This window comes from Equus asinus, chromosome 7 (genome assembly GCF_041296235.1).
Source record: "Equus asinus isolate D_3611 breed Donkey chromosome 7, EquAss-T2T_v2, whole genome shotgun sequence".
Taxonomy (NCBI): Eukaryota; Metazoa; Chordata; class Mammalia; order Perissodactyla; family Equidae; genus Equus; species Equus asinus.
This window is the reverse complement of record NC_091796.1, coordinates 96,852,462-96,868,097: the sequence shown is the minus strand read 5'-3', so window position 1 is coordinate 96,868,097 and position 15,636 is coordinate 96,852,462. Positions and strand designations below refer to the sequence as shown.

The following is a 15,636-nucleotide window of genomic DNA, read 5'->3' as shown; positions in this document are numbered from 1 at the left end:
GACTCATCAAATATGTTTAAATTGATGAGCTCTAATTCAGTATGTAACAAAATAAATCCAAAGAAAGAATCTAATATTTATCCTACCTTTACCATATGAACTGAAAAACCAAATATTAGATGAAAGGAAATACCTCCCTATAAAATTATTCCAGCTAATCAATGAAAATGCAGTGGGAGAATTAGAATATCACCATTTGTAACTCCCAGTGAATTAATGTATCTAACCATTGAGCATCAAAGAGTGCTAACATCAAAAAAGATCAACAACCGGACACTCGGTGCCTCGCCATAGAAGAGCACACTACTGGCAGAGTCTTGCAAAGAGAGTGAACTGAATGGATCAAGCCTCGAGATCCAGTTGCCCATTGCAGGAAATACAGAGAACAGAGGAATATATCCAACTGTTCCATCACTCTGCAGTTTTCCAGCCAGTGGGAAACTCTTCGTGTCTAACATTTCAGATTCTTTAACAGATAAATTGTAAGAAAAAGAAGGTGGTAGAAAGGGAAGTTGCAGATTAAGAGAGATTTTAAAGACTCATCAAGTTATAAAAAAAGTGGACAAGACTTAACTATAGTGTGAGGATGTATACTTGAGTGATTAAGCCATAAGGAAACGGAATGAAGTGGTTACTATAAAAGTCAGGGCAGCAGCTGCTTTTGGATGGAGGGAGGGACGTTTTATTGGGATGGGCGGAGTAATGTGACAGTGGTCTTTTTTTTTTTAACTTGGGTGGTAGTTACGAGGGCGTTTGCCTCATAATAACTCCCTACGTGATATATTTGTTTTATATGGCTTTCTGTGTCTATATTTTATACAATAAAAAGGTTGAAAAAGAATGAGGGGGCAATAAAAGATGGCTAAGAACAATGCCCAACAGAGGGCAGGGAAGGATCCCTGCACTGGGAGTCCAGAGGCCAGGATTCTAGTCCTGCCTCCACCACTCACTCATGGAGCTATTGGGCAGACCTCTCCCTGCCCCTTTCTGGGACTCAGTTTCCCTCTGTGTCAGTTGAAGATAATGAAATCCTGCCTGCGTTACTAGGTTGGTGGGAGAACCATCTGGAATAATGGGTTGGAGGATGGCATGGCACCAGTCCGTGTCACCTCAGAAGAAGATGGTGATGATGGCTAACATTTCCTGAGCACTGACTTACCCATGTAATCCTCACAATAGCCCTGGGAGGAGCAGATATGCAGCTGGGTCTTGTTCTGTCCCAGCACGTGAGGATGCAGTCTCTGTCCTGAAGGAGCTGGACGTCTTAGAGGGCTTCTTGATGAGAGAGTGGAGTAATTTTTAATTATCTTGTCAGTGGTTTATTAGTAAATGTCAGCTCTTCTGATGGCTTAGAGGGGCTTGAAAATAGCTTGTTCCCCTGAGCAAATTAAATATTCTCCCCACAGATCGCATTTGCCCTGCTAATGTGCTTAGCAAAGCTTTTTTTTTTCTATAGATGGTGCAAAGGTACAGTTGAGCTCAGCATCTGAGTGATTGGTCGTGAATTCAGACTGGAAAGGGCCAAATAAATGAGGCACTATATGATGAAAGAATTTAGTTCAGAAGCTCATCGTAACAACTTGTGGACAGACCCATTTCTATATTGTCATCATTTTGTCAGTGTTAATCTCTCTGACTTCAGAGTTCTGTTTCTGCTGTAAAGCACTCAACAGAAATTCTCTGCTGTCCCTTTATCATCTACCCCCACTGGGAGGGGCCACGGCCGCATCTCTCCTGCAGAGCCAAGTGCGTCCAGGGACAGACTTGATCTGGCCCTCGCTGCTCCCGCCCTGTCTTGCGTCTCTCCCGCCTCTGTGATGCTTTTGGTTTTGTGTCATGGGAGTTAGTCATAGTTTCCAGTTTGTTTACGGGCTTCTGCCTGACAAGGATCATCTTCAGCTTTTCTGGGCAGTGGAATCAGATTGGGCCTGGGTTCAAATACCAGCTCCTCTGTTTGTGGGCTGTATGAAGATCATGAGCGTATTACATAATTTCCCTGAGTCTTTGTTTCCTCGTGTATAAAACTACAGAAAGTGCTAAAGAAATACTTGTTAGTTGAGAAGAAAATTTTGACATGGAATATAATAGAAACCAGTTTTGATTTTGCACTAATTTCTGCTAAAGCAAAAGGTACACAAACATACCACTGGCTGCTTTTGGCTTTTACCTAGTAAATGTTTGTATGTAGGATGGAGGGCCAGATGGTGGGGGGTGGGAGGAAGTGGATGTTTGGAGAATGGGAGGATTGACGTGATTTTGAGCAGGGGGCCAGGAGTTCACAGGTGTCATCTTATTCAGGCTTTGGGAGTGGGTAGTAGTCCCATTTCATAGGCGAGGAAACAGGCACAGAGAGGGGAAGCCTGTGACCCAAGTTCTGACCCTTCTCAGTGTCTGCTGGGCGTCTGGTAGTTTTTCCTTTGCCTTGTTTCCAGATGTCTCACATTCCATTCTCTATTCCTATTCTTCTTCTTCTCATCATCACTCTCAACCTTTGCCCTTTTCTTCTTTTCGATCTTCAACTTGTTAGCCTTTCCCAGGCCCAAGGAAGTTATCTGGCATGACTCACGAGAATGCATGAGAATCCCAGACGGCACCATGCTGCCTCAACCTGGGCAATGCTGCTCTATTTCCACGAGAAAAACCTGGGAGGCTTTTATTTATCTATTTCTTGGCAAAGCCCCTCCTTTCCCGGTTGAGCGTACCTGGCTGGTTTGGAATAGGACACCGTAACCAATGACTCCTGTATGTTTTAAGATTTGTTTTTATTTTTTAACTGAGTCCCTTGGATTTTTTTCTCATTGGTCATAGCTTTTGAAACATTGTCCCCAGAGGTTGTTTTAGAAATGCAGTTCTGCTGTTTTCTGCTAATTGAAATGGAAGTGAACATTGTGCTCTTCTCCTTGCACTTAACTTTCAGCTCAAGTTTTGTGATCCATTTGGAAGGCCTGTCCTCTCCTTGATGTCCTTTCTGCCTTTTCCCCTCTCCTCAGCTCCACTGACTGGACGAAAAGGATGGTCAAAAGCCCTTTTATCTATGTGACTGTGCTGCTTAGAACTGATTCATGTTTGAAGCCATATTGTTAGAAGACCATTTCTACCTCCTAGATTGTCTTTCCTCTACTTTATTATTGACTTTTAAAATGAATTTTAAATTGGCCTGGTGCTCATCAGTGTCCCATGTAATAAATTGTGCCCCTTCTTATGAAGCAGGTCCTTCAGAGCCCCAGCAACTCCTGCCCTCCTCATGCTAAATGTCCGTGTCTTCCATCTCGGGCTGGATCTGGAGCAAATACTTTCCTCAGTGGAAGTAAATTATGTTGGTCCCGAGCTTTTTTCGTGTCAGTTTTTGGGTTATACGCTCATAAAACTTTAGCGGCTTGACCACCCAAACCACCAGTTTGAGCCACTAGACTGCCATTAGTGGCTCAGCCCTCCAAGTTCACATTTTTGAGTTTGACCTGGCCCTTGTTGATTGATTTAGAGCAATCTTCAAATGTTAGCAGCATTAACAGAGCTAGAACAAGGAGGATTCAGTTGCCAACACTCTCCATCCCTCTACTTCGTCAGGGTTGCATTTGTCCCTTGACCCTCCCCTCCTCTCCTGGGTGGAGACTCTGCATTCCTCCCAGGGACACCTCTCTTAGGAGATGTCACTGTCATTTCCTGAGAGAGTGACCACAGAGCCCCAGAAAAAGAGCTTTTTGCTCTCCTCACCTGACAGCAGTTGTCTTTTATCCTGGTGGGCATCGTATGCCTTCAATAAAGAGCAAAGTGAATGAATGAATCAAACTGGGGACCTTTTTTCCCCTTCAAAATAAATGACTCCCAAGAAGTAAAACAGACTTTTATGTGCTATAAATTCTAGAGTAGGTTCCAGAATTCCAAAACTGTTTTCAACAATGGCAGAGTTTTGAGGATAGTGGTAGTAATAACAGTGAACACATAAAAAGCACTCGCTACTTGTATTAACTCACTTAATTTTTACAACCAATCAATGAAGTGGGTACATTTGTTGTCACCATTTTACAGATGAGGAAACTGAGGCACAGGTACTTGCCCAAGGTCAACCACTAGTGAGTTGCCAAGCTTGGATTTGAGCCCATAAAGTTGGGCTCCAGAGTCTCTGTTCTATATTGTCTCTCTAAGTTTAAGTATATAGATAAGTATATGGACTTCCAGGTGAATACTTGGAAGAGGAATCTTCATGTGTTAGGTAAGTTCCGGTTTGTTTGTTAAAAGTATTATCAAACTGAGGAGTCCAACTCTGTGTGAGATACTGTCTGTCTTCTAGGGTAAGTTGAGCATCATTACAATACAAGTTCATGAGGAAGCACGTTTGTTGGCGGGCTCACAGTTGTATCCCCGGTGCTCCTCTCCTTGTGCACGGTAGGCACTCACGATATAGTTTTTGAATGAGGATTGATATCCTTTGACTCATTCCCAAAGGTTGGAAAGGAGGAAGGACATGAGATAGGGCAAAACTTTCCCTATTTTTGTGTATCCTCAGAAACTCGGGGTTGGGGTGAGTGGGAAGGAAGAGGTGGATGGGAGACTTGTTCTTTCCTGAGCTCTCAGAGCAGTTTGCCCGGCTCTCACCCATAGGCCTTCAGCACGCCATGTCAGAAGGACCTTTTGCACGTCCCAGTCGTGACTCTGAGAAGGCCTGCTGTGCCTTGCCTGGCTTGTGTCTCTGCTGCCTGATACGCTGTGTGGTACACAGTGCCTGCCAGTATGCTGCTTGCTGCCTGGCCGGCTGACCAAAATGCCTAATTTACTCTGCTTTTGTCACGAGGGAGCCTTAGTTGCTGAGGTAGTCCAAAAAATGTTGTTAAGCCTAGTACAACTCTCATTAGGTTTGAAATGAGACTTCCGGAAGCTTCGCCTGCTTGTTCACATCCCAGCGTGGATGGTTGTCACACCCTTCGTCACTATATCTAGCCTGCAGCTGGCTTGCTCTGTTGATCAGAGAGAGTCCTTTGCTAATGAGGCCAAGGTTGTGGGTTTGATCCCTGGCCCCTGACTACAGCAAGCCATCTGTCTTCACAAAGGCATGTCATTGGATACGAGGTGAAGAGCGTGTACGGAGGGAGAAGCTGGAATCCATTCTGGGGAAAACAGCTCCCTGACAGCCGGCCAGAAGTGTCCTATGGGCTGTGAATGATGTCTTTTTCTTCTCTCACTTTCCAGATCTGGATTTCTGGTTTTGATTTCAGACTTTTTCCAAATAGATGATACTAAAGGTTATATAAATGAAGGGGAAGCAATTCCCAAGCCTGAGAGCTGGGAGAAATTGACCTAAAGATACACGGTGTTGTTCTGTTTTTCTAGGGTTGTAAGTGTTGACAATGTCCAGAATACTGATGGAGTTGATTTCATGATCTCGAAAGTATCTGCTTTAATTGTCCCCTTTGTAATTAAGAAAACTCTTTTCAGCAGGGAGATGGGGAAAGGGATTTCAGAGTATAAGATTGTGCTCACTGTCTTCTTTCTTTGGGGGGTAAAGAGCTTACTAAGTGTCACTGGGTGCCTGGTTGGCTTTGTGAGGTGGTCGAGACAAGGAGAAATGGGGACAAAGATGGCCAGTGCTCTAAAGATGGTCACAGTTTGTTGATGGGCAGACATAAATACAAATTAAAATCTGTGTGTTGAGTGCTGCCTATGCTCAAAATACGTGCAGACTTGTTGGGAGCACCCAGGGAGCAGTGCCTGTGTTTTCCTGGGGAAGCTAGGAAGAGATTCCCAAGGGTGGCCTTTAACGTGGGTCTTGAAGGATGACTACAATTCCTTAGGACAGTTCAGACAGAGAGAGTACTATGTGTAAAGGCACATGTGCAGGAAAGTTCCCCTGAAATGTCTGGAAGGTTTTTTCTAAAGTCTCGAAGTCCTCACTATCCACATAACTCTCTAGAAGCTGCCAGGCCAGGCATGCCCAGGTCTGTCGCGTGGTACAGGTAGATTATTGCTCCCCAGGCACCTGTGCCATGGTGCCACTGAGGACAAACGAGATATATTTTATTTAAGAGACTGCTTTGCTGTACTGCCTGCCAATCCATATGCAGCGAGAAAGAAGAGGATAAGAAACAGGTAGAAAATGTGTCCCCTTGTGGTCTTGGCTCATTCGGCTCACGGTCGTTCTGAATCCTCTTCATTCAGCGGATATTTACTGAGGACGTTCTACGTGCCAGGCTCTGTCTGAGGGGCTTAGGATGTCAGTGAGCAAAACAAAGATCTGGATCCTCAAGGTACTGACGTTCTTGTGGGGGATATGCAGCCCTCTGAGCTCCCTAAGGTGGGGATGGTGTCCCTTGTCTACTAGTGTATCCTCAGGGACAAGCCTGGAGGCTGGTATGTAACAGTGCTCAATAATTGTTGAAATAACCTACCACTTAAGAGTTTCAGAAATGCTAGTTGGTAAGAAAGAACATTGAAAAAACCAAATGATTTCTTAGCTCTAAGAGATCTATTATGCTGGCTTGTTCTGTAATTGATCTTTAGTTATAAAGTTCTCAACCACAGAGAAAAATATTGAACGTGCTCTAGCAGGGGTACCTTTTCCTCATTACCCAGGAATGTGATCTCCAGTATAAAAAGTATTTTATTCACATCAGAACTTTGAGTTTGCGTGACGACAGTTGATATTAAGTGTATTGGTGGCCTAGACCAAACTCTGAGGTCAGAAGATACATTAGAAGGACAAGTTAAGGGGGAGAATTGTCTTTTCCCACCCCACTCCCAAGAAATGAAAAGGGAAATAGCAAAAATATGTATTGACCTTGATGTTGAAGTGGCTACCTGTGAAATGGTTCTTAAGTCTCTGGGTTTCTCCCAGCCTTGGTTCTCTATTTTGATTTTGGAGCTGTGGCTTCCTTCCCATATCCATTTCCACCTTGGTTTGATAGTACAGAAAGGCACAGGTGACAGTATTAAAGAGCTGAGAATGTGGTCCAGAGTCATAGAACAGAACAGGACAAAACTACGCACTGCTGTAGGCTTGTATGTAAGAATGTGAATTTCAGGGCCCTGCCTTCAAAAATGCTGCTGCAGAGCCCAAAGGGTCAAGAGGAAGGCCAAGTGCTGGCTGGTCAGTTCCCTCCCCACGTGTCCTCAGGAAGTCCTGCTTTTGCACTGGCCTAGGGGCCAACAGACAAGACATGGAAGGAGGAGGTTCAGAAGGAGGATGATGAAACCAGATAGAAAAGGGAGGAGAGAAGAAAAAATGGAAGCAGGTCAAGGGAGGTGTAGAGTGTGTCCCCGTGAAGAGTGAGTGGGCTTTCCTGCCAAAGGCAGAGTGCTAGGTCGCCTGGGTTTGAACAAGAACAAGGCTGTGGGACACTGGCCTGAGCTCTCCTCACTGGGTTGAGGACAGACGGTAATGTAGGCAAGAGAAAGCAGGGTTTTGCCTGCTTGTCAGGCTGAACAAACCAGCTGGTGCTCAAGGGACTTGCAGGCCCTTTCTCCTTGGTAATAACTAAGCTGTCGGGAAACGCACCCAGCTCAGGAAGGTTGCCGAAGCAAGGTACGGAGGTGAACCTGGAGCTCTGATGGCTTGCCAGAGTGCCTGCTGCTCGATGCTGGCAAGAACATTCAGTTTTAGCATAGTTTACCATAATGAATTCTGACATCATCGCACTCTCTCAGTCAAGGGTGTTGAAATGGAATAAATGACCTAATGTCAGGGGTCTGTGGAAACCCTCAAAACCAAGGAAATTCCTTGGCTCTTTCCTCTTCATTTTGGAGTGGAACTTTTAAGCTACAGTTCATTCTAGATATTTAATGGATCTCAACATTTTAAGAATAAAATAATAGTTTAGAGACATGAAAGCAATCATGTGGCTTTTGTTTATTTCCCTCAAATTGGGGCATTTCATAGCATTTAGAATGTAATTTTTAAAAGTTGATTTCCTTTTTTTGTTCCTTTCTATCATGATTTCCATCTAACTTAAAAAAATTTTTTTTCTGCTGTCATGGCAACAGTGGAAGTGATTGGTTGAATAAAATTATGTAACTAAAAAAATGTATGAATGGTATAGGAGTTGCTGAGAATTGTATGTTTTTGCATTTGGGATAACTTTTTCCTTTTCAGATATTTAAAAAGTGCAATTGGGGCTGGCCCGGTGGCATAGTGGTTAAGTTCACGCGATCTGCTTTGGTGGCCCAGGGTTCGCAGGTTCAAATCCCGGGCGCAGACCTACATACCACTCATCAAGCCATGCTGTGGCGGCGTCCCATATACAAAATAGAGGAAGATTGGCACAGGTGTTAGCTCAGTGACAATCTTCCTCAAGCAAAAAGAGGAAGATAGGCAATGGATGTTAGCTCAGGACCAATCTTCCTCACCAAAAAATAAAATAAAATGTGCAATCTTTCACCTCCAGTCCTTTCTTCTTCCTGCTACCAGATTGATCTGTGTTGGACAACCAGCCTCGTGGTTGTCCTGATGGTGCCACATTCATTTGACTGGCACAGCCCCAGGCCTTCTGAGACATTCTGTGGTTACTGTGGATCCTTTGTTTACAAGAAAGATTCTTCCCAGCTTGAGGGAGAATTTGGTTCTGAATCCTAAGCTCTCTCCAGAAATAAACTGAAAACAGTTTGAGAAAAACCTGTATTTGCTTCAAAGGCAATGTCAATCTGCCTTCAGTTGTTCCTGGTTTTGCGTCATCCTGTGTGGCTTTGCTTCAGTCATGGACACTTCCTCCCGTCCTCCACCAGGGGGCCTCGGTCCTGCACGGGAGAATCCACCGCCTGCCTTAGAGGGGAGTTGAATTTCCCTATCCATCATTTCTCTTTTAAGGCAGCCAAGGCAGTACCCTCGGACACTGGACTGCTTCACCTGTCCTAACGAATTTTCTTTCCCATTTTGAACCACTTTCTAGGAGCATCTCATTAGCTGTGATCACTGGAACATGTAAAATTTCTATTATGTCTATATATTAAGTAATTTGCGTCTTAATAATATAAAACATAGACCGGAGCTCTTGTATTCATATTTTGTTCTTTCTTCGAGAGTTGCACCTCAGTTTGAGAGCTTATATTTCTTTGTCCAGGAAAGTGACAGAGTAGGGTAGCAAGCTCCCTGCTTGCCCTCACACGGGGTTGTGAACCTGAGCCAGCCATTTCCCTTCTGTGTCGTAATGGGCTAGATTGTGTTGGATCATTTACAGCTAGATAATTCTGTGCCTCTGTAAGAGGATAAGTATCTCATTCTGCAAGGAGGGCACGGGAGACATTCCGAGTGACCAATTCCTATCTTGTAACCTTCCCTGAGTTATAATATTTAGATTTGATACTGCCTCTTCAAGGCCTAATTTCTACCCTGGTAAAGTAGCTCTTTAACCCAGGTCTCCAGTGACATTATCTCAGTCCCACTCTTACTTCATACTGTTCAAAATGCCATTCCTTTTGTGCACAGTAGGGGCTTAATCTGTGGTTCTGGAATAAGGCTTCTTTGTCCTACCCATCCCTTTTTTAGCTGTAGCTATTTCCTTTCCCCATGTTACTTAAGGGACCTGAGCTCCAGTCCAAAGCAAATGTACTTTGCTGCCTGTGAACACAGATCCCATAAAAAGGAATGAAGAGGAAGGCAGAGTAGATTGCATGTCCCAGGGCCTATTACCTAATTTTCATTCACCTCTCTGTTAGGTTTCCTTTAGCCCTGCTGGGAGTCCTTAGGACAAGCTTTTCTTTTAGTGCCACCATAAAGCTGCTGATCTGATATCAGCTGACGTGTGTGGGTGGGAGGAATATGGGAGGATTTATGCACCTATGCCGGTAAGCCATTATCTTCCAGTTCTGGGGCTGTTCCTGTGAATGAGAGTCCTGGCATGTCTTGCAGGTATAAGATATGAATTAATAGCCATCGTGAGCGCTTGTAACATACAGAACTCACATTTACTTTGATTTAATACCTTTGCGAGATTTAAAATGTCATCCAAGTAGAGAGCTGAATGCCTAGAGCATCTGCCGCAGCCTGCGGAGGCTGGCTGACGGCTTTGCACTGGCTGACCCGCGCTGTGGCTTTTTGGAAAGATGAGATGTGTTCTAATGAGCAGGTTATAAATATCACAGAGTTATGTCATAGGTGGTGGCAGTGCTCAATGTAAAGGGACCGGCTGGAAAGTGCTCCCAGCTGAACAGGCTGGGCACGGCCTTCAGAGAGGACAACAAGTGGGGCCTGGATGTATTGACCAGGATGTTACTATAGAATTATTTGTCCCTTAACGAAATGTGTCACCAAACATGTCTCTGTGAGGTGTATGGGGCAACGATATGAGACGTGTTCTCCTCACGGTCAGGCAGCTCCAGGTTCCGGTCATCATCCACTCGCTCGCAGAAGGGCCGTTTGACCCTTGGCTTCCTTTTGTTAGGGCAGGGTTGGGTGGATGAGAGTGGTTAGATGAATTTGTTGGTCAGTGATTCATGTTCTCAAAGATGCAGAGTGGTTGCTTGGTGGAGCCCCTCATTTTTCATACCTTTATCTTTGTCTTGCCCATAAAAATTGCAAGTGACAAGAAGCCTTACCCACATTGTATATGGTGCCTTGTTGATATGCCTATACCCTTTGCCACCTACCTTTTAAGTGAAAAGATAGATTTTAGTACCAGTCAACAGAGCAGCAAAACTACCAAACCATTGTAAGGTTGAAGGTGGACTCTTGCAAGATATCTTGCATTTTTTTTCTTTTTTTTTTTTTTTTTTTTGCCTCAGAACTGATTTTCAGATTTTTATTTTCTTGAGAAAATTTGATTGTGGAAAAACAAAAGCCCATCATTCGTAGGTCAGATTTTTCAGATTTGGACAGACATGTGCAGAATAATTGTTTGCTTAGCATCCAGCCAACAGCTTTTATGTAGACAAAATGCATTGAAATATGTGTATAAAATATTTAGTATTAATACACGTCATCTGGAAACCCTGTCAAATTCTGTGTGCACACAGGAACTTGACAAGAGGAGTGGGGAGATTTAGAGAGATCCTCAGAGCAGTTGAAACGAGAACAACTCAAAACCTGCGAATGGTAAGTGTGACTAATGACTTGAGTGAGGCCAGAGGGGCCCTTCAAGTGTTTTCTCTCTCCTATATATACATAGATACATGAGCTTTATTGAGATATAATCTGCATACCATACAATTCACCCATTTAAAGCCAAAGGTTTTTCACAGAATTGTTCAGCCATCACTAATATTTAGTTTCAGAACATTTTCATCACCCTCAAAAGAAGCCCCATACCCATTAGTAGTCAATCCCCATTCTGCCCTTTCCCCGGCCTCTGGCAACCACTAGTTTATTTTCTGTTTCTATGGATTTGCCTATTTTGGACATTTTATATAAATGGAATTATACAATATGTGGTCTTTTTGTGACTGGCTTCCTTTACTTAGCGTAATGTTTTCAAGTTTCATCCATGTTGCAGCATGTATCATTATTTCTTTCCTTTTTATTACCAAATATTGTTCTCTCCTATGGCTCCACCACATTTTATGTATCTCTTCATCATTCGATGGACATTTGGATTGTTCCTACTTTTTGGCTATTATGAAGAATGCTGCCGTGAACATTCTTATGCAAGTTTTTATGTGGGCATGTGTTTTCATTTTTCTTGGGTATATACCTGAATTGCTGGATCATATGGTACCTCTGTGTTTAACATTTGGAGGAATTGCCAGCCTATCTTCCAAAGTGGCTGCTCCATTTTACATTCCTACCAGCAGTTACCAGGGTTTCAATTTCTCCACATCCTCCACAACCCTTGTTAACCCTTGTTATTGTCTATCTTTTTAGTTATAGTCATCCTAGTACTTGGGAAGTGTTCTCTCGTTGTGGTTTGGTTTACATTTCCCTGATGGCTAATGATGTTGAGCATCTTTTCATATGCTCATTGGTAGCACTCTCTCGAAACATAAGAAATACATCCCGTAAGGCAGGTACAACGTAACCCCTCCCGGATGCCACTGGGTGAAGAGGTGGGTTTTATCCTAATGATTGATAGCAAAACCCAGAAAGAGCAAAGCAGATTAGATCTTGAGACTAATTTTATTGACAATAAAACTGAGAAGAGAAATATAAAAGCTAGTTAAAATAAACTGGTTGATCAGGTACTAGGATCTCCTGTTGACTTGGGTTCTCTCTCTTCCTTTTTAATCCTCTCACTTTCCTGGGGAGGGAGGTCTGGGGAGGTTCATTAATTGTACCTCCATAGCTTGCCCTTCAGAGCCATAGCCACTGAGTGTTTGGGCGAAGGCCTGGTATTTACTAGAAGCTCAGCAGATGCCACATATCACAAGTGACGTAGCAACCCCATGTAAGATTGCAACTTTTTTTTTGTCTTTTGTCATCCGTGCTCTTGTCCTCCCATTATCATGAATCCTTTAAGTGCCGTGGGAAAATCTTCAGCTGGGCAAGGATAATAAATTCTCGTCACGGGAAACGAGGCTGTGTCTTCATTTTGGCATCTCCAGAGTTTTAGGATGTGGACATACAACTCTCGGGGCCAGAAGGCTAAGCCTTAGGCTTCCCTGGAATTATAGGGGGTGAGGCAAGATGAGCAAGTTCACACACACCCCACCAAGAACTCACTTGATCTTCAATATTTATTTATATATCGTTGTGATTTATAGGTTCCTTAAGAAGTTCAAATGAAACATTTCAATCTGTAGAGTTCTTTGATGAAAAAGCCCTGCAAAATATGGATAAAAATTGTTGCCAAATGTCTTTCCTCTCAAACTGACCTATTCCCAACATTCTGTAAATCTTCTCCCTTGGTCAATATGAACAGCTTCTCCCAAGATTTGGAAACACAAGGAAAGTACCTGATTATATTGGCAAGTGTTCTTATAATTGTTTTAAAAGCACATTTAAAAAGCCAGTCTTTCAAAATTGCTTAAATATGGAGTATTTGTTCATATTGTGGACTCTCGAAAATATATTTCATTAAGGGAATTAATGGCTCTTCCCCATTAAAAGGTGCCAGTGCCTTGAATACACTGTGGGAATCTGCCAGCTACTTACTTCAACATTATTTTTCAGAATTAGAGAGTATCTTCCATTATTGTCTAAGGTTTATGATTTTTAAATCAATGTATTTTAACTGATAAAAATCCTGTGAGGTAAGATTCTGAATAGAGGTATGTTACGAAGGGAGAGAGTTCTCTTCATTTTTTTTCTTCTTTTTTCTGAGAAGTATGATAAAGAGGCTTCTAAAGAAAGTCTAGGTAGACTGGAGCTGCCCCTGGACATCTTCAGCTATTGACTGGTTAGTGTTAACGTGAGGGGCGTCACTTTCCCTTAGGTCGTACTTGAGGTGCAGTGTACTGTTGGTCTTGGATGATCCTCAGGTGACCTAAGTTCCACTGTTTCTGATTCCTGGAGTGCTTAACCGAAGAGGTGCGTCAGAATTATCTGGAGAACTTTGAACAAATATCCATCCCTATGCCTGAGCTCAGAAATGCCAACTGAGTAGGTCTGGGGCAGGACACGAGAATCTTATTTTCTAGTTTCCACAAGTGATTCTTTGCCCAACCTAGTTGAGAAGCACTTCCTGGGTCTTATTTCCTGGTGTCTTGGTCTACAGTGGACATCAGAGAGCTTATGCAGCTAATGCCATTCATAAGAGGGTTTTCCATCAGCCTTAATAACTATATGATTCTTTTTAGATTAGCTGATAATTACAAATTTATGATATTCTTATGAGATGGAAAAGTTGCTCTGTAAAATTCTGGTGTGAGATCACGGAAGAGAAGGATTTAGAAGTACATTTACAGCAACCCCACTCTGAGAAAAATACTCCAAAAAATTGAAATCAGGTGTTCAAACAAAACTTGTACGTGAATGTTTATAGCAGCACTATTTACGACAGCCAAAAGATGGAAACAATCCAAATGTCTGTCAGGTGATGACTGCATAAACAAAATGTGGTATATCCATACAGTGGAACATCATTTAGCCACGAAAAGGAGTCAAGTACTGATACACGCAACAACATGGGTGAGCCTTGAAAACATTTCTACATAAAAGTTCGAGTCTTCTTTCAGGCCCACTTCCCTCCTCCCTTTCTTTAATTCTTAATTTATTTGATAGTTACCAACAATTTTTAAGCATTTGAACTACAAGCTAAATAAAACCTGAGTATAAAAAGTAAAAGGTACAATAGATATTAGTGATTGCTGGTAATTTCTCATATTTGATCTCCTTTTCTGAACTTCATTTGAGCTTCTACTGAACACAACCAAACGTCCTTCCTAATCGGTAGTTCACTGATAAGGTGATGCCTTTAAAATATGCAGTCACGGGCCCAGCCCTGTGGCCGAGTGGTCCACTTTGGCAGCCTAGGTTTGCAGGTTTGGATCCCAGGCACAGATCTACTCCACTCACCAGCCAAACTGTGGAGGCATCCCACATACAAAAAAAATAGAGGAGGATTGGCACAGGTGTTAGCTCAGAGCTAATTTTCTGAAACAAAAAAAGAGGAGGATTGGCAATGGATGTTAGCTAAGGGTGAATCTTCCTCAGCAAAAAAAAAAAAAAAAAAAAAATGCAATCACATCAAAACCTCGTTTTAAAAGTCTCTCTGGAGGGTTAATACCCTGAGGGAAAATGAGATCTGGCATGAGCTGTCTGTGGTGGACAAGCAAACTGTTTAGGGCAGAGATTTCTACAACTTTAGAATCTTCATGGCAGACATATCCAGAAAATGAAGTCCTTGCTCATTTTTTCCCTTGATCATATTTTTCCCAGCTATAGTGAGTGGAGGTTGTTTTTGCCAGTCAACGCTTCCAGCAGAAGTCATTCGCTTATATGACTGCAGTGAGATCAAAATGAGACTATAATGGAAGGTTTAAGAAAACGGTTCAGGAACTGTTTAGGTCTTGAAAATTGTGTTCTTATGAGATCTTCACAGATGACTCAGTTGGGGATGATAGGAGTGCATTTGATTTCACATTTTTTATAGACGTTGAAAGCCAGTGGGTCTTATTTGGGAATAATCAAGAAAATTTGCCTTTACCCAGGGGTTATGAGAAACCACTAAGGCAGTGACTTGGTTGCATTTAAGTTTCCTTGTGGTGTTTTAAGAGATTGCACATGGAGGAAAGCCTGGCAAACTTCTCTTCTGGAGCATATTTATTAAGAAAGGCTCATTCTCAGGGGAGATCAGCATTCTTCATCTGCATCTTCCAAAGATGAAAACCTTATGGAAAAACCTGCTGGTTGAAGTTTTGTTTTGCCACCACTGGCTGCTTGTGGGGCAGCCTGGACTGCCCTGGGAGGCGGTGCTTCTGTTTTCAGAGGGATTTTTTTTTTTAGCTTCTGCTCTTCTTTGTCAGTGGAAGAGTCCAAGCTAAATGAACTGATACGCATCAGTCAACAAAATACGCCTTAGCAGATGCCACACAGCCCCTCACCCCGCACGTCACAAACGGTACTGTTCCAGGTAGTGGGGCTATGGAGAGTCTGGAAAAGCACGGTAATCTGCATCTGACCTAGGAGGACAAGATCTAGATATTTCTGGGTTTTCACAGTGAGAAAAGAGATACCTATCCAGCTTCGAAAAAAGGTCTTTCTTGATCAGTAGCCATAGTCCCCACTTTGCCTTCCCTATTGTGCAAGGCTGGTGGGAGCCTTTGGGCTGGAAAGCCCAG

The 15,636-nt window shown here is 42.9% G+C and overlaps 1 protein-coding gene across 12 annotated transcripts in view; it reads left to right on the top strand.

Moving 5' to 3' along the window:
- Nucleotides 1-15,636, top strand: part of TTC7B (tetratricopeptide repeat domain 7B) — a 246,416-nt gene that overhangs the window by 92,429 nt on the left and 138,351 nt on the right. For 9 of the 12 annotated variants that reach the window (XM_044774202.2, XM_070514194.1, XM_044774203.2 and 6 more), the window contains one exon: nucleotides 10,939-11,017. The exons of the other annotated variants lie outside the window; for them this stretch is intronic. In XM_044774202.2, the coding sequence (XP_044630137.1) occupies nucleotides 10,939-11,017 (79 nt within the window). The remainder of the gene's footprint in view (nucleotides 1-10,938; nucleotides 11,018-15,636) is intronic. 12 annotated transcript variants of the gene reach the window in all.